Source organism: Cariama cristata, unplaced genomic scaffold, assembly GCF_000690535.1.
Source record: "Cariama cristata isolate BGI_N322 unplaced genomic scaffold, ASM69053v1 scaffold3615, whole genome shotgun sequence".
Lineage (NCBI taxonomy): Eukaryota > Metazoa > Chordata > Aves > Cariamiformes > Cariamidae > Cariama > Cariama cristata.
The window spans coordinates 4,229-28,740 of record NW_009616787.1 but is presented as its reverse complement, the minus strand read 5'-3'; the positions used below and the strand labels follow the sequence as shown (position 1 = coordinate 28,740).

Genomic DNA, 24,512 nt, shown 5'->3' with positions numbered 1-24,512 from the left:
TAAAGTAATGTAATTAAAGTTCCCTAAGATCAAAATAGTTGAGGCCTAGTGAACAGAAAGCCATTTTTAAGTAGTCAAGAGTTTAATTTATAACTAATAAGCAGTCCAAACATCATTTTACTAGGTTTGTGCCTAACAGCTCAATTCTGCAATAAAACAAAACCACATTTATTCAAGTCTACATCCAATTTATTATACTTCTGCTTTTCTAAGAATGATGCTATTAACACAGCACTGCTACAATGAGGAAGGCTGGTTAAGTTCTTGGTTAAGACAGTGGAATAGTTATTCCATGATAATCGCAAGATGCAAACTCCTGAGGTGTAAGGCCATATCACAGTCCATCTTAAAATAACACTTCAAATAGCTCTCGGTCTGTGTTAGTCCCCTATTGACTTTGCAGCTTCGTGCCATTTCAAGCTGTGAAAGAAAAGCTTTGCCAAGGAGGTCAACCCTGCTCTGCTTTAGCCTGAGCAATTTGCTGAGTCCTGTGCTAAGGCTGCAGACATACAAATGTCCAAAAAGGTTCTCATTCTCAGCTGGAAAGATTAATTCCTGAACTTCCCTCTTTCCTTGCAAAAAAAAACAAACCCTTTTATCTTCTTCCACTCAAGCAAATCTAACTTAAGTGACTTAAAACCACTCTGATGATTTCTCCTATATCCATAGAAATGGGTAGCCATAAGTCCACCTTTGGTCGTCTAGCTGCAGTCGAACCGGCAGCTGTGATGGTTACGCTGAAGAGCTGTCATATATACTAGTGCCTTTTTCTTACCCCTGTGGAAGTGGCTGTTGATTTGGTCTTGGTTGTGATCAGCAAATTAGCTGCATGCCGAAGTGCCGGTCTTGCTTTGGGTTGGGTTGAGAGGTAAGGGAGCTTGTGTGGTGGTTGTCCATGCTGTACTGGTACTAAACAGTCAACCTACGTACAGGGCTGAGAGGCGATGACAGTTTCTGAGCCCAGCTGGCAAGGATGTGCCATCTCTCTCACCTCCGGAAAACCATGACTTTAATAAGTGAAACCGCTTTTGCCCTACGCTTGACATGCAGCAGTGCACGTGAATACGGTCAGTCTGAACAGAGCAGGGGGGTTGTTGGCTCTGTGGATTTTTTTCCAAATAAGTGATGCTGGCTTTGGTTTTGTTGTACTTGAAGGTGCCTCGTCACCAGACATGGAGTCCAGCTATGGGGGAGGCTTGCTAGATATGGTGAAAGGAGGAGCAGGGAGACTCTTCAGCAATTTGAAGGATAACCTGAAGGATACCCTGAAAGATACATCTTCAAAGGTCATGCAGTCTGTTGCCAGGTACAGTACAGCTGAAGCTGCCTAACGCGGGTAAAATCGCTGGCTGCGAAGGGCCAGGCTGAGCTGCCACCTTCACTAGCGCAGCACACCTTCCAGCTAACCTAAGGAAGGAAGGAGGTGAAAATCGCAAGTTCCTTCTGTCTCATAATTGGTATTTGGCCTCAAGGAAGCAGGAAAACCAAAGTAAAAACTCCAGCCTTCATAGTAAGCAAGCATCAACATCCTGAAATCTGGAAAAAGGCCCCCTCCAGGGAAAGCGGAGCACTCGGTCTCCAGTCCCTTCATTGACCCAAGGGGGGTCCTGCTACTCCACCACCGCTTGAATATTCTGTCACTGAAAATTGGCTTGTGTTGTACGCCCTCCCGTTGCTGTGCAAGGAGGCTCTGCTTGCTGGCGTAACTGTTCCCTTCACTAAAGCCACCTTTTGAATTGAAGAAAGAGCTGAAGTGACTTTGCTTTGGTTACCTCTGCTGGCGTTGTCCCCTGTGCCTGGCACTCAACCTGCCTCTGAGGGCTATGGGGCTACAATGAATTAAAGAAACTTAATGCATGCAAGACTTCAGAGGCTTTGAGGGATCTGCAAAGTGGCAAACTACTAGGGATTTCTTCTGAAAACTGGCACTGAAAATTAATGACAAAAGGGAAAAGGGACCGTTTTTGCAAGCTTCTGCGCCCAGTTAATTGCGTATGTAGACAGGAAGGCTGGGTCACTGTCTGCAGGAGGCTGTTTGCACTCTCCTCCTAAGGGATAACGAAAGAGTACAAAGAATCGGTTTTAAGATCATTCTTTCCTTGTGTCATAAGTAGATCTTTGTGTGTAAACACTCTTCTGGTTCCTCTAATGTGCTGTCTTCTGTAAACGTGCATAATGTCTGTCTCCTACTTTGTCTTCTTTTAGTTACACCAAGGGGGAGCTAGATATTTCATACATTACCTCAAGAATCATAGGTAAGTACTGCTCATCGGATGAATCAAACCTGTAGGATCCCAGGGTTCAGAAGTCCATAAACGTGTGATGGTGCACGCTCAGCCTGGCTGCTTCTTATGTTTCCAGTGATGTCTTTTCCGGCTGAAGGCGTTGAGCTGGGATTCAGGAACCACATTGAGGATGTACGGACGTTTTTGGATTCCAGACATCCTGACCACTACACCGTCTTCAACTTGTCACCCAAGTATTATCGCAGTGCCAAGTTTCACAACCGGGTGAGCATCTTCCAAGAGGTTAACAAGAGCAGGGGATGAAATTTCTTAGGGAAAGGGGCACCAGGTCCTGTTTCTGTCTGTCCTGAGCGTTGCAGAATGTAAGAAGATGAAAAAAGGAATTACGGGTGTTTCTAAGCTTCTGTGGTCATTTCTAGGGTTTAGCTGATGTCCGGGACCACAGGGTTTAAAGAGCTGGAAAGTTCAGGGCATAATGCTTGTGTTAGGAGCCTGGGAGAGTACGTGGCATTGCACTAAGTTGAACCTGTGCTGCTCTTGGCTCCTACATAGCTGTTAGAAGCTGCTGCAGAGAAATAAAGAGTAAAATGAAAGCACTTTGAAAGAAATTACAAAAAAAATCAGGTAGGTTATTTTCATGTTGAACAATCCTTCCGTTGTGCTTTAATCAAGCAGGAGCCCTTCGCAGGCAAAGCACAGGACTGGGAACTGGATCTAAGGGGCATTTTGGCTCTTCCACTAGCGTATGACTTTAAAAACCCACCTCCACTCTCTGCCCCGGTTTCCTTCTCTAAAACCAGAACAGCGTACAGGAACATTGCAAGGCTCTGGTTCATTAATGGCTTCTAGAGGAAATCTCTGAAATACTGCTGTTGAAATGCAAGATTAGATCTAATCATTCAGAAAACTTCCTGTTCTTTCCCTCTCCCACAAGGGAGTGATGATTTTTATTTTTTTTTTAAACTTCTTATTTTTCGTTGCCTTTAAGAAAAAAGGCAACAGCAGTTGCCAGGCTTACCCCTCGGTCAGGATAAGCGAGTATCATGCAGCATAAGCCTCATTTCATTTTAATTTGAGGTATAGCTGAACCTATCTTCAGCAATTGCCCTGATCACCCGAAATGACTCACACTTGAAGCAAATTTCTCAGTGGCCATCAGTAACCAGCCGTGACTTCAAATATGAGTAACTGACAAGGAAAGAGTAATTAAAAGATATCAAGGGCTCTGAATCTTCAGTCTTGCTTGGTTCTGGTGCATTACTGTTGCTGTTGGTGGGAGGAGAAAGACAGATCTACTTTTGAAAGCCCAGCGTTAAACATCTGTTGATATATTGCTTGACCTGACTATAACTCCTCCATCCCCTGTGCTTTATCTCCTGCCCTACCCAACAGCTTAACAGATGACTTTGCGTGTCGCTCTCAAAGCATGACTAGGTGCTTTGTGAGCTATTGCCTTGACACACACAGAGGAAGAAAATTAAGCATCTTTTAATAAAATATTGCACTTTCAGGTTATGGGCTAGGAAATACTGACTCCAAGTATTTTTCAGGAATATGAAATGTAGACTACACAATACATGAGATCAGATGAAGCGTGGAAGAATTATAAATATGAGGTTGAACTCAATATATATTGGAAGAAATACTAATGGGCTGTCAAGGAGGTGAAATCACATTAAGAGTATTTTCTGCTTTGGATGAGGATGCCAGCTGAGCTGAAGTTTTGAGATACGCACTTGTTCTTTTAAATGAAAGGCTTTTAAATTCTTTTTTAAAACTTTTTGTTCCTAAGATCAAAGGAGGTCGCTTTGCTGCGTAGTGGCACAGGAGGGAGATGAGTTAATGTCCTGCTGGGTGGTTTCCCTGCCCAGACGTGGCTGTGCGGGTCGTGAAGCCCCACATGCCCAGTCTGTTGAGGAGAAGGGAGGACTATGAAGGCTAAACCCTGCCGCTCAAATCTGGTTGTGCTCTGTTCTCCTCCTGCCTCACCTCCCCGGCGGGAGAGGAGGGCTCGTGGCTGCTTGAGGAAGTGTGAGCAGTTTGAAAACATACAACTCGACTATAGCGTTAAACAAAACCAAACTTCAAAAAGTCCCTGAGGGGTCACATTCCTGGCTGTTGCTGCCCTACTGCTAAGGTAAAACAAGCGCTGGCTGCTTATTTCCAAAGCCCTAGAAGAATTCCTGTTACTTTTCTGTAAGGTTGTTGTTCATGAGTGGTAGGGAGGTGATATTTGAAATAAATGCCGTGCTACATAGCGCATATTTAATTTCCTAATTGTGAACCAGCAGGCAGATGTGTAATTATAGGCCAAGTAAATATATAATTATGGACTGTTGGGAAACATACGTTATTTACTTGATAAGTGATAATGGCTTTTCCAGATGTTTGACAGTGTGTTGTCATAAGGTCTGTTCAGAAGATGGTCAGTGAAAGGGTCACTGGTCATATTAATTCTAACAGCTACTTGGAATCGGAGTTGTGTTTTAGTGATTTAATTGCAAGTGGATCTTGTGCCTCCAAAAACCTGCTGCAAAAGTATTTGGGGTTGGGAGGAGAAGACTTTTGCTTGATATAAAATAATTGACATGATAATATAAAACAATTTCTATTATAAAATAATACATGTCATTTATGGCATCAGTACTCTGGCTGTGTTAAGGAATTACATAAAAGTTCACGATCACTCTGTAATTCCGATTTTACAACGGTCCCGTAACGCAGCAGTGCATACATACCCTGTCGGGGCCGTGGAACAGAAAGCTAACGCTGGCCGTTCCTGCACGGAGGGTGACCGCATGAAGAACCTTTGGGTGTTTTGTGCCTCCTCAGCCCTTCCTGAAAATGTACAGCAAAGGCAGAGGCAAGGGAAAATCAAGTGTATACAACAGAAGGAATGAAATAAACTACAGCTGGAGAGAGAGGAGAAGATGGGGGATGAGCATAACGCTGTAAGAGAGGGTGAGCACTCATCCACTGCCTCCCAAAGCGTGAGCGTGGCTTGACTTGTTGGGTAGCTTCTACAATGCAAACCTGCACTTGCTCCCCGAGTGCACAGCTGAATTTCAGGATATTGTGGAGACCAAAAACGTTCACGAGTCTAAAAGGCGATTAGACAGATACCTAATTAGATATTAGGTTAGACAGAAATCTCCCAGATGTTAAGCAGAGGTCCACCTGCTCAGAAGGGCTGACGGCGGGACGGATGCGCTGGGTGCGGCAGTGCTGCCGGCTTGCTCTGTCCCTGTATCCTCCGGGTGTCATTGGGGCCGTTGTTGGGGACAACGCACAAGCTTGGTAGTTCTCCGGTTTGAGTCGGGATTCCTGTTTCTGCTGTAAGATGTTGTGCAGGTGCATGTAAGGGAGAACCTTAAAGACAAGTTTTATGAAACCTGGAGCACTTCCTTCCTCTGAGAGATGAAGCAGTCGGGTATGGACATCATACGGCTATTTAAGAACATCTGGGCAAACCATCTCCTTCCCGCTCTCAGTTCTCATTAAGCAGGATACAAATATTGGCAGAGAGAGAGAACCAGTTCTTTGTCTGACGACAAGCCTCATGACATTTCTCCTGTAAATTTCTTCTAGCCAGAAATGCCTTTTAAAAGAAAAGATATTTCACTAAAAACCAGATGAAACGGAGATGTCTGTAGAAGGCTATTTGATGTGCTGTTTGAGACTGCAAGGACTATTCTTGAGATAAGTGTTATGACTCAGAACTAGTGCATTGATGAATAGTATCTAGACATACTTTAGGATTTGTGGGTTTTCAGCTTTAAGAAGTCATTAATTTTTCTGGCTCATATATTAACTATACTTACTCAGATATGATTCTTTTTTTTCACAGAAGTTTCCTTTTCATCAGTTTAATATGTGTCAAATAGGGCTTGGAAATCCTATGACACAAAATGACTGAGAACAACAGATGCTCAGTATCCTTTGAAAATCAGAGCCGTAGTTTTTAGGGACAAGCTGTACAAAGGCTTTAGACATAGCAGAAATCAATGTGCTGCTGCGAGACTGGGGTGTTATGAAAGGCCACTCAATCTGACTTGGAATGTAAATTTTTAAAAATGTACAGTCGCTGACAATACATCAATATTAGGTTATTTAATTGAGAATTCTTTTTTGTTTGCCTCCTCGTAATTCATGAAAGTCACGGAGCAGAATTATGCATGAGAAGAGATGGAGTAGCTTTCAAGTACATAACTCTAGGTTGTAAAAGAGAAGTACATTTCTTGGCAGAAAGCATTTGTAAAAGCATGCCTTGCTTAATGCTCTTATGAAGCTGGCTCTTGTTCATCGTGCGATTCCTGCAGGTATCCGAATGTAGCTGGCCAGTGCGACAAGCGCCCAGTCTGCACAACCTCTATGCCGTCTGTAAGAACATGCACAACTGGCTACAGCAGAACCCCAAAAACGTGTGTGTTATCCACTGCATGGTAAGTACACCAGAAAGTAACCAAATTTTTAGACCTATGAGTCATAAGTCATATTGGACGTTGCACGTCTGGAGTCTGTATACAAGGACGGTGACAATTTCTAAAAGAAAAAGAAATGTAAAAAACCAGATCCCCATAGAAAGGGACATCATCTTCTGTGTGCAGCTACGTAGCTAAGCTGGAGGACCTAACACCGAACGAGCAGCAGGACTGCAAAGCAAGAGAGGTCACGATTGTTCTAGTAGTGAACTACTAGAGGTGCTGAGTAGCTAAAAGGTTTGAACTTCAACCGAGAACTGACCATCAGAGTTGTCAGCCTGCTGTGGCTTTGCATTTTACTGTAAGTAGTCGCAGGACAAAATGCAGCCTCTAGACTGAAGGTTACTGGTGAAAGTTGGGGAGAAAATACATAGTTGGGAATTCTGTCGAACTCTGAAACTGAGATTGTTGAAGTCTCTTGTGGTCAACCACTTGTCAGGCCTGGGTGAAGAAGTCCCGTTGCCTTCTGTTCCTCTTTGTGCACTGCAGCCTGAATGGTTGCTAAATCCCCCGTAAGGGTTATTCGGTACTGGGCAACATGTAGATGGGGTGCGTGACAGCGCGGTGATTCTATATGACTCACTTGTGATTTACTCCATACAACCTTTAATATTGACAGTAATGCCCAAAAGGAGAGTTCTGTTTTGCTCCTGGAGCCTAAATTAAATCCGGGAGGCTGTCAGCCCTGATCATCATAAACTGGAAGGAAGGAAGGAAGGAAGGAAATGACTGATCCCAAACTGCGTAGACCTTTCATACGAGTCTGGCATTTCTGCCTTGCGTAGCACAGCCAGTGGCTACGGGATATAAATTCCATTCAAACAGAGATGAAGATGCACTTGATGCCTCCGGTCCTGGAAATCTAGCTCAAGAATCAAACTCCTTTGCTGTTCTTTGAGCAATGACTATCAGGATAATGCTGTCAAGGACAGGGAGTCCTTTTCAACACTTTCTAAGAAGTCTGCAGAAGCCCACTTAATTTATATGAAATTGAGAGATCTTTTCAGAAGCAATTGGCAGGGGCTAAACCTTAAAAAATCCAATAGCCTGTTAACCTCGAGCGCGTGCGCAGGCTCAGCGGGTTACTGGGATCTGCGTCAGCTCTGGTATGGCAATTCCTACCGTGGGGCTGGAGTGCCTGAAAGGTGCCTGAAACAAGTCATTGCAAGGAGCCTGTATAATTTTTAACTTGTGTTTCAGACTTTGAGGGTGACTGCCTGCCTGATGGGGCAGCAGGTTTCCCACTTCTTCCTTATAAATGAGCCCTGACTTCGGGATCTTCTGTCCGCTCTGTCAAGTGGAAGATGAGCTGGGTGGCACGGTACTTGGGTAGTACGGAGCGGGTTCTTGTGCTCCGCTGTGCCGTGAATGTACATCCAAAACTAAGCAGGCATCAGACCTGGAATTTGGTGGAAGCTGGTGGAAGGGCTTTTTCTTTTTGCTTGTCTCACCAAAGCTGGGGTATGGTCCGTATGGCTCATCACCTCATATGTTCCTGGGTATAGCAGGGACCTGGAGCACTGGGGACACTTTGATTCTCTCCTCTTTCTGTATTTTTGGTCTGTCAATCTGACTCAGCAAACATACTTTCCCCTATAATCACCCGAAAGAAAACACAGGCTTGTTCAGGAACAATCTGTAGGTTGAGGGCTGTGGAGGTGTTTGCGTGAGGGAGCCTTGGGCTGGATTTTTTTTGTCTGTGAACTCTTCTACGTTCAATTTCTATTAGATGGCTGCCTGGAGCTGTGGGACAGGTGTACTCTGACCCCTGCGGTCGGTTCCAGGCCTCTGTTTGAAATAATTATACTATTACAGCTTGGGAGCAGCCATGAAACACCAACATTTGTAGAGGAAAATGTACTTCTGGGCTTTCAAAACAAGTCTAAACCATCCTCAGCGTTGGCTGCTTACTGGATATTATTTTAGCTTTGATCCAGGCCAGTGCCGCTCACTGAGGTCCTAGGTATTAAACAAATGACACAGCACTGAAAATTCCTCATTATCTTGTGGTCTCCGTCTTAGTCTTTCTGGAGAAATTGTTTTATGTGATTTAAGGAAGAGTGGAGAGTGTTCTGCTGAATTTTAAAGGATGTCTCTTATAATTATACATTTTTTTCCTCCCCTCGCCCCTTTCCTCAACAGGATGGCCGTGCAGCCTCAGCAGTTCTGGTCAGTGCGATGTTCTGTTTCTGTCACCTCTTCTCTAATCCAGGCCCTGCTGTGCAGTTGCTGAACACAAAGAGACCTGGAATTGTACTGTGGCCATCTCACAGGAGGTACAGTATACCGGCTTAACGCTACGCAAGCAAGCTACATTCCTCACACTAAAAACTGCCCGAGTACCTGTTGTGTGCACTTTGGCAATGTGTTCACAGCCCCTAGGCTGAGACAGGCATTCAGATTTCACTTTGTTCCCCAGAAATAAGTGGTAAAGTGGTGTTCAGGCGCTGGAACAGGTTGTCCAGAGCGGCTGTGGGATCTCTGTCCTTGGAGATCCTTGGCTGGGTATCACCCCCAGCAGCATAATCCAATTCTGAGATACGGCTTTGAAGTTGGTCCTGCTCTGAGCAGAGAGCTGGACCAGATGATCTTCAGAGGTCTCTTCCAGCCTGAATTATTCTATTATTTTATAAAACAATGCACGTGACCTGAAGGGTGTATGTGCTGCGTGCCCTCGTCTCTCCGCCCAGACCAGGCTAAAGGCACGGGCAGGAGGTGACAGACTGAGAACTCCAGAATTCTTATTGCAGCACGCGCAGCACCCGCACATTAGCCATGGTACTTAGCTTTGACAGGGCTTAACTGATGTTTATGGCCACTTCCATTTCACCCACGTTGATTTTGTTCCTCCAGTACTGTTATATCGAGTACTACCATAGCTTGGCTCACTAGTTCAGGAAAGCTGATGAAGCTGTAGCTAACAGGGCCTGGGTGAATCTCTCTCCCTATGTACTCCTTACAGGGGTTTACACTGTAAAACTGTCTTTTTTTTACAGTTTCCATTAAGCAGAGGAAAAACTGCCTGTCAGAGCAAATCATAGTTATAGTGTTACGTATGCAATAATAATGATCCTTCAGTACGTGACTAGCAAAGTAATTCATCTGCTATGTGCACGTAAAATAGAAGGCAAATTTCTACGGGTAAACCAGAAAAACCATGGCTCAGCACCTTCTCTCCTAAAAGGTGAGGGGAAATGATCTTCAGCTCAGCGCTAAAGGCCAACTTCCTTCCTCTTGGGCTCCAGTTCTTGTAATCAAACAGAAATAGAAACGTAGATTTTGTGCCAGCTGCAAGGATGCTGGAGTACATGGAAACTCCAGCCCTGGAACTGTGAAAGAATCACACTTTCACTGGATTTCAAGGTAGACCTCAAGTACGGAATGAAAATGGGTCACCTGGGATGGAGATTTCAGTAATGGCTTTCTCTGTCTGCAGATACATAGGATACATTTGTGATCTCATAGCAGACAAGCCCGTCATCCCTCACTGCAAACCACTTACTATCAAGTCAGTCACCCTCAGTCCCGTCCCCTGTTTCAACAAGCAACGAAATGGCTGCCGGCCCTTCTGCGACATTCTCAGCGGAGAAACCAGAATCCTTACCACTTCCCAGGAGTATGAAAGAATGAAGTGAGTTGCTATGATCTACTGCCATCCTTAGGAGCTTATTGCAAGGAGGCTTTCATTTCGCTGTAAGGTGTCCAATATCCGTGCTGCAGTCATTGCTAGACTGCCTGATAAATGAAGGAGTGCATATACTAATTGAAAGTTAGTGCCTCGTGTTGAAATAAACTGCCAGAGTGAGTCTGAAGTTGTCATGCGGTGGGATGCCTTCATAGACACGGTTCAGTGTTGTGTTGTTTTCCCCTGTGAAATGTTTCTGTTTCAGCCAAGCCTAACACTAAGCAGAGCGCTGAATGCACCTTCTGTTTGCTTGGCCTGAAGGAGATGATAGCTTTTCTGTTGACATTGTTGATGGGTGGTAATGGCATTGTGGATGGGAGTTTAACTGTGGATTTCTTTCTCTTCCCCTCAAAGGGAATACCGTGTGCAAGAAGGGAAAGTCCTAATTCCACTGGGAGCCACTGTCCATGGAGATGTTGTTGTTTCTGTCTACCATATGAGATCAACCATTGGGGGACGTCTTCAAGCAAAAGTAGGAGTTTGTTTAACTTCTCATGCACGGTAGAGGCAATGTAGCTAACTAAGAGATGGCGAAATGCAGGGTCTAAGAACGCACATGGCACTTGTGATGAAAGTTTCCTTACTTGACAGTAGGCATAACACAGATTTCAGCAGTGCCAGGTGAAAACAAAGAACTGCATATGGAGAAGTCCGTGATGCCTCCGGGATCTCTTTATTGAGATGGTGTCTACTGATAGGGTGTAGGATCCTTCCAGCTGATGTAGAAGACAGAAACCGTCCATCAGTAACCAGCTCAAGGCAAGCCACCGCCAAAGCCTCTGCCTACGCGCTCAAAGAAGATGGAAGATTTTTCTTCTGCTCAAATTGGAACGGCTCACTGAGCCATTGCTCCCGCTTGCCGTCTGTTTTGCTTGCGCTAGAGCAGCCGTCACTTTTTTGGTCATTAGGGCATAAAGGCGATTTGTGTGAATTGGTCAGGCGTGGGGATAGGAAAGACCATTTAAGCCGCAGGCTGGTCAGACAGCCACCCTCTTCATAGCCAAAACGCCTCTTAATACTAGCAGATCAAAAAAATGGGAGACAGTGGGAACTGGGGAGAGAGACTGGAGGAGTGCTGGAGTGAGCACACCCTGATGTCTCCTTCCCGAGGCATAGCAGCAGTGCTGAAAGTGAAAATATTGGTATGTTCCAATACCAAAAGTATTGGTCCATGCTGTTCTAGCCTTTGAGACTGAAATTAAAATACCATTCTCTGGCTCTTGTAATTGCAGAAGAGGAATTCGGAAATGCAGTCTGTTCAGACTAAAAACCTTGGATCTGCAAAAACGGAATCAGTGGTTGTCATACACTAAGTTGCTCCATTAACCTCTGTAGTGATGAGGGTTCATTGGCTCACTCAATGAAATAACCTGTTGAAATTGTAGTGACTTAAAGCACAAAAAGTGAGGGAAGAACCAAGTTTTGTCCCACCTGCTTTGAGTACCACCTCATTTGCTCCCTGCAGATGGATGCTGCACGGCTGGTCAGGCAAAACAGTTCCCGGACTCTCACAACCAGCTGGGTGTGGTGGCTGCATTCTCAAAACGCCAGTATCCACTGATCCTTTAATCTAAGATCTTGATAATTTTCCTGATGATATGTTTGAAACGTGGATAATCAAGTTGCAGAGCGCTCAATGAACATTTTTCTCTTCTTAATTTGTTATTGGTGGTTTGCTCTATAGACGACACTTTATTGAACAGCCTACTGCAAGTGAAATGGTCTTGTATTTTCTTGGGGCACAAACCTGTTGCTTCAATGTATTCCGTGGAAACAGATATCAGTTTCATTTGACTGCTCAAGTGTCAGGTCGATCGCAGAAATAAAGACAAGCAGGGAAAGGAGGGACATTCCTGGGCGCTCTGAAGGCACTCTGCTGTATGGAGGCAGCGGGAGCAGGGTTTAAGGCGGGTGGAAATATTTGGGTTTGAGAAGGAAAAGCCCTGCTCTCTGTAGAACGAGCAGAATGAATTAGCTTATAGAGCAGTTATGATTAGTCTATATAGACTGGTAGTAATGTAGACTTAACTAACTGTCGGCATGTGCCATAAACACGTATTTTAATGTCATGAATTTAAGCACTTGTTCAGTCTGGTGCTCTGTGTTTTTTTCAGATGACCAACACACAAATATTCCAAATTCAATTTCATACTGGATTCATAGCCCTGGGAACAACCACCCTAAAATTCACCAAGTGAGTGTTTTAAGCTGAACATTAATCAAACCTGAAGCCTAAAAGCCTTATGAAGGCTGAAGGAAAATATTCGCAGATGAAATGTGCAAAGTCTGTGTGCATGCATCTATTGAAAGACTTCATATAGCTTTGCAGAAATACCCCTTCCTTCTTAACTGTACAACTTCTGTCCCCATTTAGGCCTGAACTGGATGCCTGTGACTCTCCAGACAAATATCCTCAGCTCTTTCATGTTGTACTGGACATAGAAATACAGTCTACCGATAGACAAACCGAATTAACTCCCCCCTGGGAGAACTTCACAACAAAAGACATCAATCCAACCATTCTCTTCTCCTCTCATCAGGAGCATCAGGACACTCTTGCTTTGGCAGGTAAGAGCTGCATAGATTTATTCAGTTGACACGCTTACCTGCATGCCGAACTTTGTTTTGCTTGATTTTATTTATGTGGTGCTCTATGCTGCAGGTAGAGGTCCCACTGATTCACCCCAGGATAACATAAGAAATGTTGGTCAGAGTGCATTCTTCTCATCTCTCAGCTGGCAAGGTATGCAGACTTGGTCTTCAAAGTAAAATCTGCTTCAGACAAGATAAACAATTTTTTTTTTTTTCTTCCCTCCCTGGAGCACAGAGTTAGACTGAAGGATCTGATTCTAACATATCTTTCCTATGAGATCACAGTGTATTGCTGGTCACACCCTTATGTTGCAATTGAGTGGGAATTAATTTCCTGCAATGTCCTCTTCAGACGTTGTCTGCGTGTGCTGTGTATGACAATTATTGACATGGTTCTAGTGTAAAGTTTTGCCCGAGGCCTCCTTGATGCTAAAACCAAATTTAAGCTGCTTTTTCGTAATGTTGCACTATGTATATAGTGCTACGAGAACGTGGCACCAAGAGTGTTGGTCTGAGAGGCCATTTCATAACGCTGATCACCTTGAAAATGTCACAGCACTGCCGAATGCAGCGTGCCTCCTCTGGCATCAGTGCCACGTTAGGTAGGAACCTGGTGTAAGAGGTCCTTGTGGGCACGGCTGGGAGGGAGGGTCACGTCACTCCTCCTTTATAAGGAGCCTTGCTTTGCCTGGGTTTTGAGGCATGGCTGGAGATCACCCTGGATGCTTGGTCTTGACCCCGAAACTCATTCAGTTTGTATCTCTGGGTGTTAGGCTTGCTGACTCTTCAGGCTTGAGGAGAGTCAATTAACCTCTGTCGCTGTTGTCTGATCAATAAAGCTGGCTCCTTACAACACAGACCAGCAAAGACTTTAAGTTAATCATAGAATCATAGAATCATTATGGTTGGAAGAGACCTCAAAGATCATCAAGTCCAACCGTATACCTGATGCCACCATGTCTACTAAACCATGTCTTGAAGTGCCACATCTAAACGTTTTTTGAACACCTCCAGGGACGGTGACTCCACCACCTCCCTGGGGAGCCCGTTCCAATGCCTAACGACTCTGACAGTGAAGAAGTTCTTTCTAATGTCGAGCCTGAAATCGTTGCAAAGGACTCTTATTTTAAAATCTAGCAAAATGCTGCTGTGATATTCTCGGTAGCTTTTTGTTCTGCTTGCAAGCTGATTTTTATGGGACCTTTGTGATGACAAAACTAACAGCTACCTAATTTTATTTTTAATCATCATTTAGATCAGAAATCTGACAAAAGTAGCTCTCACCCCACCTCAGAGGATCGAGCAGCGTTGGTGCATGAGGAAAGCGAACAGTCAGATGACGAACTCTTGTCCCTTTCCAGTCAGCACAGTAATGCCAGTGGTGACAAGCCTCACGGGACACCAAAACACAGCAAAAAGCAGCAAGAGCCTCCAGCACCACCTCCGCCCGAAGACGTGGACCTGCTGGGCCTGGATGGTAGCCCTATGAGCAAGAGTTTTCCCTCGCAGCCCGCTGCTGCTCCCTCTAACTCAGACTTGCTGAATGATTTATTTGGGGTTGGTGGGCCGAGTTCCCAGAGTCAAAGTGGACAGCCCGCTGCTGAGGAGGTCTTCCATGTGGGAGGACCTGGATCTGTGCAGTCAACTCCTCGGCGTTCCGCAGCTTCGGCATCCCCATCCCCATCCCCAAGGGTAGGAGAAGGTAATAGTGGCTATGCCTGGCGTGTGACTTGGGCCACGTGCTTTGAGAATCCCAACTGGGTGATCTGCTCTGGGCTGTTGGAGTCCTCTTGGGTACACTCATTTCACGAAAATAAAGAGCTGTGAGGGATGCCAAGAGGCCAGCCAGCTCCTCTACTCTGAGGCAGACGTTGGTGTGTCTTCACAGTCAAGAACACAAAGCAGATTATCTAGTTCCTTCCCTAAAGTTTCTACCGGAGCTCACCCAAGTGTTTGGCTGGCTCCTTACACTCCTACCCCCGCCAGCCACTGGAGAACATCAGTTTTGCTCTTACTGTGTGTGTCCAATAATGCATATGAGGCGAATATGTGTTCATTTAAAAAAATTTTTTTAAAAAGCCTCTTAGGTTTTAGGTGGACCCATAGCAGTGTGAATTTAATTTCTCTTTTAACTTTAGGGGGTTTGGAGCTATGACACTGATCCTGGGCTATGAAATACGGCTACACAGTTCTGCTGTTCCTGGTCTTTCTGCAGACAAGATAGGCAAATATGAGAAGATCTTTTGTTTCTTCAGAGACAGACTGAGATCAGGCTGGCAGAAGGAATGGCTGAATAGATATTAGAAAGAGGGATCTTTTGGAGGGTTAAATGAACAGAGGAGAGCAAGTGAAGATCATTTCTAAGCGAACAAACAGGCGAAGAGCCCGATCCAAGTTGCTCAGGTTCGCTGAGGGCCTCTGGAACAGACGGTCAGTTTTGCCAAGGACAAAATGCGAGCAAGTGGCCGAATCGGAGAGCAGGTCTCTGTGCACCGCGCTGAGCTGCCCAGCCTCTCCGCGTCTGCTTTGGCCAAATCCTTTATGTTACAGTTTAAGAGCTGAGGTTGTCCATGTGTACCCGAGTCAAAGAGCACTGTATGCTTGCTTCACTTTTTCTCAGCAACTAATAACTTAAGGCATTTGCAACACCTGCCAGCTTTCTCGGGCAGAAATGGTATTTTTTTCATGTTGTTAAGGAGGCTTAGGCTTGGGGGGTGCTGGGGCTGACGCCGGCAGCACCTACCACAGGATGGCCATCCAGCCAATTTCTGAAGACTCTTCTTGTGTCCTCCTTTCTCAGTTAGAATAAAAAAACCTGCCAGCTTGGGGAGGTTTGTCTGCTAGTACATTCAAACACCTCTTTGCCTATGGTGTTTTTCGAAGCGAAAGGGACAGGAGCAGTTATAATCTATTTGTACCGAGACTTGCAGAGAGAGGGAAGAGATGGAGACTGAGAACTGGAGGCAGGAGAGGGGAGAAGAATACAAGTTTCAGTGGAAGAAATTGGGCCACTTGTATATGGAGAAGGTTCATCTTGCTGCGGCCGTTGTATTCTCAGTCCGAGAGCTTTCGCCCGAGGGTGGGAAGGTTGTGCAGACACGCGTCGCACAAGGCAGAGGTGCAGCAACAGTACCAGGGAAAGATTTCTGGGTATTGTTGTCGAGCTTTGCACAGCCAGATTGGTGCTTGAAAGAGAAAGGAAAAGTATCACACGGCTAAATTGTTCCAAGCCAAGAAAGCAAGAATAAGAGCTTGCAAGATAAGTGAAGACTAGTAATTTATTAAGTATCCTAAAGAATGACTGATATAAGTAATGAGTAGCATCATTAACACAATGCATAGCTCCTCAGGATTGTATCTTTCCTACAGTAGTATCCATTGCATCTCTGTTCAGGGTGCTCTTAAACTCATTGGCAAGTAAGAATTTGAGTGACTTCATAGGGATTTCTTTTGTTGGTGGGGCTTGTTGGTTTTTTTAGATGAAAGCAGTAGGCTAAACAAATTGATCAAAAACGGAGTTTGAGAATGAACGGGATTTTTGTAGCAAGCAATCCTATGTAGGAAAGGTACCAGTTATTTTCTAAAGCTGCTTCTAAAGGACAATCTTTTAGCCTCAACATATAAAACCTTTGACAGCTTAAAATCATCTTGGACTGCATTCAGCTCTTGAGAGGAAGGTAGGAATTGCACCAGGGCGCTAACTCCAAGCTCCAGGCTGTCCCTCACCATCCGTTTATGTATTGGCAGTATGTGCGAGTTGAAACTTCATCTGACGTGTCTAAGTATCTAAATACTCACTTTGACTGCTCCTAAATTCAGCCCCTCTCTTTGGAAAAGACAGATGGGATGCACAAATGTGTTGCCGTGACCAAGTCACGGGGCTCTCTAGGTCCCCTAGAATTTGGCTAGGGTATCGATACTTTCCGGTTGCTCTCCCACAGTCACATGCTGTCTCCTGTTTGGTATCTGCAGGTATTAGGTTTTCTTCTCCACACACCAATGTCTTTTCCCTGAAGCACATTCATCGTACAAGTTAATGATTTAGTTTTCTCAAATATGTTTTCACAGCCACTGCCTTTGATCCATTTGGAAGTAGCCCTAAGCAAACTGGTCCAGACCTCCTGGGTTCCTTTCTTGGTTCATCAGCTGTCCCTGGTGATCCTTTCCTTCAGGCAACAAGAAGTCCTTCACCAACTGTGCACAGTGATCCCTTTCACATGGGTAAGAAAGTGAGGCTCTTCCAGTCTATTTAAATAAATGTGAAATGCTGCTTTTAAATAGTGATGGAGCCATTAAGTACAAACTGATGCCTACCATAAAATGATTCTAAACCACAGAAACCCCACGAAACAGGAAAGAGCTTTTTGTCTCCAGACTTAATGCATATCCATAATTTGAAGTGTGGTAGGACAAGACTCGTTTTGCTCACGTCTTATACTTTATTAATAAGCTATTTGTATACATGAAAAAAGAGACCACGAAGAATGTCTGCCTGCATATTCCTGTGGTTATGAGGTCTTGTTTGAACCAAACTACCATTAATTGAGCTAAATAGAGCATGGCATATTAAGCCTGCTAGAGAAAACACACATCCTTTGGTGATTTTAGTTACAGGCATCTGCTTTCTTTAGATCTGATAGTAACCGTGGCCAAATTCACAGCTGAATTTGACTCTTATTTGAAGAGAAGGATTTTTTTTTTCCTTTATTGGACTTCCTTCTTCTCTTTGTTTGAAATGTTCCTTAGTTGTTCTCTTCTCCCTCCATGCCAAAATTTAATGTCGTAAATTTCTCTGAAACACATTCAGCTACAAATTTGTTTGTGTCTGATCATCTAACACATGTCCCTTGGGTGCAACGGTCTCGCTGGAAAGCCAAAATGACAAAGGAGGGAACTAGTGTGCTGCTGGCACTGCTCGCATCCTTGCTTTGCCAACTCGAGTATTGGATATTAGCTCTGTGAATAAGACGGTTGGGTCACACTTGGAGCTGGCTGCACTAATGAAAGGAATTTAAATGGTATCTCAGCATGACGAGGTATTAAATTACAGTGCTAGTATCTGCGGATAATGAAATGCTGGCAGGGTGAACTGCATAGACGTACAGGCTTTATTTGATACAGGGTTAAAGGAAGGACTGTGTATGTGCTTTCTGGTTTACATCTGCGTGGGCTGCTTTGCTGTATTTGTTTTCTCCATCCTTGCCCTTTGCATGTAGAATATTTCCTTGGGTTGAGATGTATTCAGAAACACAAAACTCCATGTGTTATTCTGGATAAATAAGTATATAAAGCCTCTGACCAAAGCTATCATAAAATGAATGCTGTAAATCTGTGTCCTTCCCCACTTACCTCTGTATAGTATGAGATCAGAAAAAAACCCATTAAATTTGTAATGCTCATCGTAGGGGAGAAGTTCACTTCTAATTAGCAAATGGTAGATGGACACAACACACTCTCTCCTGCTCCTTGCCCCCTGCTCTTCGTAGATACTGGATTATGTTGGTTTTGCTGTATTACTTTGAGATATTTATGTGTAATCATTCTGCTTAGCTTCTAGCACACCAACGGTTTCCATACAACCAGATGTTTCTGGTGGCTGGGACTGGCCCAACAAACCAGGTATGTATCATAAAAATTCAGGACATTTAACAAAAAACCCCTTAAGGAGCCCTGAGAGAGGAGAGGCAGAGGGAAAATGCCGCCAGTGACTGCAGAGAACAGGTTCCCACTTTCTGCTGCTTAGTACTTTGACTAATACAACAAAACTTCTGTCAAGGTTTTAGTTAGTCTCACCTGAACTGCAGGAGGTACGCTGTACCTGTTGTCCTGGTCTTTCATCATCCAGGTGAGGATCTGGCTAACGACTATCAAACTCTGTGTTCAAAAAAATCTGGTTTCTTTCCTCAAGGAACCAGGGCCTGAAGCAGGACAGGTGCTGCATGAGGGTGTACGTAGTTGCGTTTCATTCCAGTGTAGAGCCACGAGAAGGACCTGGGAAGTGCTATGCATTCCTAGGATGCCACGAAATAATAGCATGATTCTTTCTGATCTCGGGAGAGTATGTATGTCCTACCAAAAGTTGCTTCCTGAAGACTTTTAGTTCTTGAAATATATCCATTTGTCGTAATTACTCTGTCACCGCAGACAGTCTAGGGAACATCCTTGTTGCTGAGCCTAATTGTGAGTGGGTGTGCAACTAGTCTGGGCCAACGCTGAGCTGAGACTGCTTAGGAACCTGACAATAGCGCGCTTAATTTTAACAGCAGTCTTCTAACATCATGTCACTAAGCACTGAGTAAGAGCTGCACTCATGTAAGGATAAAAACGGAGTTATTTTTTCTTTTACAAGTATTTTTTTTTTTTTCCCTAGGCCTAGGAATGGGAAGTAAGTCAGCTGCCACCAGTCCTACAGGATCCCTTCACAGCACTCCCACTCATCAGCCTAAACCCCAAACACTGGATCCGTTTGCTGATCTGGGAACTCTTGGAGCGAGTTTAGCAGGTTTGCATCCCTTATTTTAAAAAAAAATAAAGTAAAAATTACCAGCTCTGTTTTAGAGACCTAGGATAAACAGCCTGGTATGTGACAAAGAGCTCTATGGGTCCTCTCAACCTACCTGCATGCCAGTGCTGCTTGCAAGCTTCTGCCTGATTCTCTGTAAGCTCTCACAAATCTGTGCTTTTACTGATCTTCCATCAAAAAAACTGCTAGCAACTTGCTGGGACCTCAGCAGGCTCTATGGATTGCAAAGCGTAACCTCTGTCTCATAAATCCGAAGAGTCTCTGGCTAAGGATGCTCTGTGTTTAACTCTGACTGGCGAACGGTTGCTACAGACCTCGGAGCAGTGCCTGGGAGGAGACTTTGGCTCTTCGAAGCTACTGGAGTACTTGAGGAATTGTTTCCTTCTAGACTTGACTCATTTTTGGCCTTTGTGAGGAAACCTGTGGCACCTCACTCTGCTGCTGCTGCTTTGCAGTACTATCTGAAGGTGGAGTCCGAACCCATTCGCATCTGCACCTGGCTACAAAGGACTGTTTGCCAGACTGCTTAGACAAGCATTTTCTCCTTGTTTTTTCTCAGAAAATGATCAGCAAACCCTTGACCCCAGTGTTTAAAAAGCAGTTCTGACAAATTATTTAAGTTTTCCTTAAACTCCAGCATGCCAGCTTCTCTGACGCTGGTAAATAGATTTTTCTTCCCTTTGTCACTGCCCTCAGCTCTTTGCAAGCCATTGTGGTTTTATCTGATGTTTGTTTTCTCCTTTGCGTCAGTACCAGCATGGTTCTGGAATTAGGTTTCCCAGTTCCCTCTGCTGGATCACTCGCTGCTCTGCAGGAGCAAAATAAAAAGTATGCCAAGACCCATGTCAGAGCCATCGAGGTGCTTTTAAAACATCTATTCTGCAGCAAAGGCATGGGTTTTAAAAACAAATGACTTGGCATCCGCAGGATATTTAACCACATTTTTGTTGTTCGTTACTAAGTCAAAAGGACTTGATCCAGTTTCCATGACATATTTCAGAGCTCAAAGTTGAGTGGGGATGTTAGTCTCAAATAATAAAACGTTAACACTGCGTACCTCCCGCCACAAACTAAGCCAGAGGAGCATCCCCTAAAGTAATAAGGTGCCGAAACGCACAACTCTCTGGGGTAGTATCGCATCAGCACAGCGTAACGAGATACTATCGCGACATATGTCAACTTGATGGTGCCACCGTAACGCACAGCGGCTGTGGTTCCCAGGTAGCTGCAGGTCGCTTTCCTTGCTTTTCCCTAACGAGCCGCTACTCCAATTCCTCTGCAATCTTCAAAGTCAAGGTGCTGTCTTTTAAGCAGCTTACAGAGCAGTGGCAGGGAAGTTGAAGGGTTTTGCCTGACGTTGCAAAAATAAGTTTGTGGCAGAGCTGAAAATAGAAGCCAGCTGCCTGGGGGATTTTGTTTAAGTTCCCTTTTGGGGAGGCGAGTCAGTGTCCTGTTTGGTAACGCCTGCCGTCGCTCCTTTCCCCCGTACTCTGCAGGTGGCCCTTCGTTTGCCAGTAAACCGACCACGCCGACAGGCATGGGTGGAGGATTCCCCCCCTCGCCGCAGAAGCCCTCTCCCCAGCCCATGGGCGGCAGTGGGGTACGGCTGGCAGCAGGCACAAGCCAAAGCCCAGCCAAGCATGCCTCACGCCTCTCCCCAGAACAAGCCCAACTACAACGTGAGTTTCTCAGCAATGCCAGGAGCACAAAACGAACGTGGAAAAGGACCAGCCAACGTTGGTAAGCTTTTCAGAGTTCAGCACGCAAAAGGTTGACTCCTTCTGATACTGTTTTAATGCTCAAACACCTTAACAGGTTAGGATCTAAGCGCATAAGTTAAGCTGATCATTTGATGATATATGAAGTTCAACACTAGTTGACCTGTCCTAGACTCTAAAGCATGCTAATATTTAGGAAATCCTGTATTCCAAATGGGCTTCAATAATAATAATAATAATTCAAAAGTAACATTAGCCTGTACCTCTTTTGTGAGAACCTGCGCACTCATTAGCCCTGGCAGATTGTTACAGTGGTAAGGGTTGGGGGGGTGGCTTGGGTAGAAAAGCAGCGTTAAATAAATCGGTATTGTGATAACAACTTCAAATCTTTTTGTTTTTCCCAGATTCAAAACCAAAAGTGTCTGCAGATTTCGAAGATCTATTATCTGGCCAAGGTTTTAATGCTCACAAGGACAAAAAGGGCCCCAAAACAATAGCTGAGATGAGAAAAGAAGAAATGGCTAAGGAGATGGACCCTGAAAAACTAAAAGTAAGCAATGGTCTTGTTTACCCTCTTACAATCCTTCGACATGTCTTTTGTTCTCATCATGCTGGAGGCTGCTCAAAACACTGCCCTGAAAGGTGGAGAGGGCAGTAAAGCCACCAGCCGTCCTGTACTTGAGGCACCTGAGCAAATCTTTCAGATCATTTAGTGCCAGAAGCTATCCTCCTGTGCTAGCACTTACTTTAAGCGCGCAGCCTCCACAGCATTGCTGGATCCCAAGGACCATGTGCTGTCTCTCATGGTTGCTTTCCATAAAGTAGGTGTCTAAACTTGATAGCAGCATCAACTTGCTGTCCTCCGCATTCCCTCCGCATTCCCATGCGAGACAGCAATGAGCTACTGTAACCAGAAAGACAAAGTCGTGAGCTGCAGGTGTTGGGAGTATCTGGAAGAATCTCCACTATCTCATCAGGAATGAGAGATACTACTTGGAAAAAGTGGTCAGTTTGTAAAAATTCCGTTTTGAAATAGCTTCTTATAAATAAACCAGATAAAAGAGCAGTGACCATCTCTGCCAGTCCTTCTGCCCAACCCAGGTTTTGGTGAAGTGAGGGATGCTCTCCCCATGATGAGATTGCCTTGGGGCAGAAAGCGAGACCTTTCCTGCTGTTTGTTCATACAGTAAATTCTCATGCCTTCCCTGGAGATGTGAACATCCTTTGGAATAGATTTAAAACTCCAGGGTTACATTTCTGTCCTAAACCAGACTGTGGCAAACAGTGGCTTGCTCAGTGTTACTGTCAGGGCTGCTGGTCTTCCACATCACTCCAGCCCTGATTAGCAGGCACAGCTAATTGAACTAATCCTCTGTCTCATTAATCTTGCCTTCTTTGGAATTCTCTCACCTCTCCTCAATAAATTGCCAAACTACAGCTCTGTTATGGAGGGAAGGAAAGTCAGTCTGTTCTGCTCTACATTTGAAATACGTAATCACAAATTATAATTACAGAAGGATACAGAACTGAGAGGAAAAGCCCAAGCAAAAGCAAAGCAAACTTCTAGGAAACAGAATGAGTGAATTTTTTTAAAAAATTGGGTTTTTTTAACCTTGTGGACAGGTTTTAACCTTTGGAAAGTGTGTGCCAGCAACCATGCTGAACACGAACGTCAGCCGCTTGTAACCAAGCTGGACAGCTGTCAAGCCATCACGTGGGCAGTAGTTTTCCCAATTCATAAGCTATACAACTTCAGTGATTCATGTATCGCATAATGTGTGCCACATTTTCCCCCCAGCAAGCTGTTAGATCACTGAAGCACCCAGCTGATTCCCCCTTCCCAATACAGTTCCCTTTGCTCTGATGCACTTTATTTCATCGAGTCACTTCAGCCTGGAACTGTTGATCTATTTACGCTTTGGTTTTCACGTTCACTTCCCTTCCCTCCTCTCCTTCCCCGCTGTAGGCTAAGATGGCAACCGCCAAGGGGGACTGCATCACCTAGGAAAGTGGACTACCTATTGCATTATTTGACTGCTGGATTGCAGGTAGCAAGTAGGGCCATGGAGAGAATTGAGGCTTCTGACTTAGAGCTTGAAAAGATGCGTATTGAAGCCAACCTTCAGTGTGAGGCTTTAGAAGATTTAACTCTAGACATACACAAAAGATAGACATCCACAGCAGAGTTCTAGTTTAGACGTGCAATTAAGCTTGCTAAAGAGCCGCACAGTTAAACATGTCATTTATCTTTTGGCTATTCCATCTAACGACTGTTCGTAAGTGTTACCAACTCAGTATTTTTAGCAGGGAAGTTGCTCAAGTTGTGTCAAGCAGTGATATAAAAATCAGTGACAAAGTAGAGACTGACAAGTATCTTGCAAAGGTTTTCTAAAGCTTGGAAAGAAATGTAAGATGCTTTTTGGAGTCGTTGCTATTCAAATGAAGAAACTATTTCCTACTGGAATATCTAACGTAAGGCATAAATTGAGACTCACGTTCTTCTCTCCAGGTCCTGGAGTGGATTGAAGGGAAGGAGAGAAATATAAGAGCCCTGCTGTCCACAATGCATACGGTCTTATGGGCAGGGGAGACCAAGTGGAAGCCTGTCAGTATGGCAGATCTTGTCACGCCAGAGCAAGTGAAGAAGGTCTACCGGCGGGCAGTGCTTGTCGTTCATCCTGACAAGGTAAGGTGTTCCTAGTTTCACATTGTTCAGAAATTGTCACTGTTCCCTTAATTACAAAGCGTTGAATGTGATTCCTTAATTTATTGGTGCAAACAGCTTTGTAGAAAGTAGTAGTTCAAGATTTTTGCCAGTTTCTGAAAGGTGAGAACTCTTAACCACTCCCAGCCCCACGACTGTGCTTGGTACGTGCTACTCCAAGCAACAGAGATTCAGACCTTCAGCTTTCGTCATCTTCTCTTTGACTCTAAGCCATACTGGTGGTGACCAACAGTTCAGAATATTGTGCCTGGTAAAGGAGATGAGGGTGTGATGAAGGCGTATGGAAGGACAAGGGTCTAAAAATCAAACTTCTGAAATGGAAGAATCAGGTTATCTGAATAGCCAACTTGTGGCTTGTGCTCTTGCTGCTTACACTTGCCAACCAGAGTGCAATGACGCCATCTGGGAAACCTTATGGTGATGATGAGGCTTCCACTTTTAAGGAGATGGAGGTCCTGAGAGTTTCAGGGCAGTGGGCAAGGCTTGAGAAGATGTGGGCTGCCCAGAGGCTTGCAGGAATACTGCTTTTATCAAGGAGCTGT

The 24,512-nt window shown here is 44.6% G+C and overlaps 1 protein-coding gene across 1 annotated transcript in view; it reads left to right on the top strand.

The window, feature by feature from the left end:
• Positions 1–1,157: 1,157 nt before the first annotated feature.
• DNAJC6 (DnaJ (Hsp40) homolog, subfamily C, member 6) overlaps positions 1,158–24,512 on the top strand; it is a 24,443-nt gene continuing 1,088 nt past the window's right edge. The window contains 19 exon segments of the mRNA XM_009700287.1: positions 1,158–1,306; positions 2,206–2,255; positions 2,362–2,510; positions 6,566–6,688; positions 8,870–9,003; positions 10,164–10,358; positions 10,767–10,884; positions 12,527–12,606; positions 12,787–12,980; positions 13,075–13,155; positions 14,260–14,706; positions 17,073–17,207; positions 18,555–18,623; positions 18,809–18,811; positions 19,375–19,497; positions 21,024–21,123; positions 21,125–21,267; positions 21,650–21,795; positions 23,755–23,931. Of these exon segments, the coding sequence (XP_009698589.1) occupies positions 1,173–1,306; positions 2,206–2,255; positions 2,362–2,510; positions 6,566–6,688; positions 8,870–9,003; positions 10,164–10,358; positions 10,767–10,884; positions 12,527–12,606; positions 12,787–12,980; positions 13,075–13,155; positions 14,260–14,706; positions 17,073–17,207; positions 18,555–18,623; positions 18,809–18,811; positions 19,375–19,497; positions 21,024–21,123; positions 21,125–21,267; positions 21,650–21,795; positions 23,755–23,931 (2,601 nt within the window). The 5' untranslated portion in view covers positions 1,158–1,172.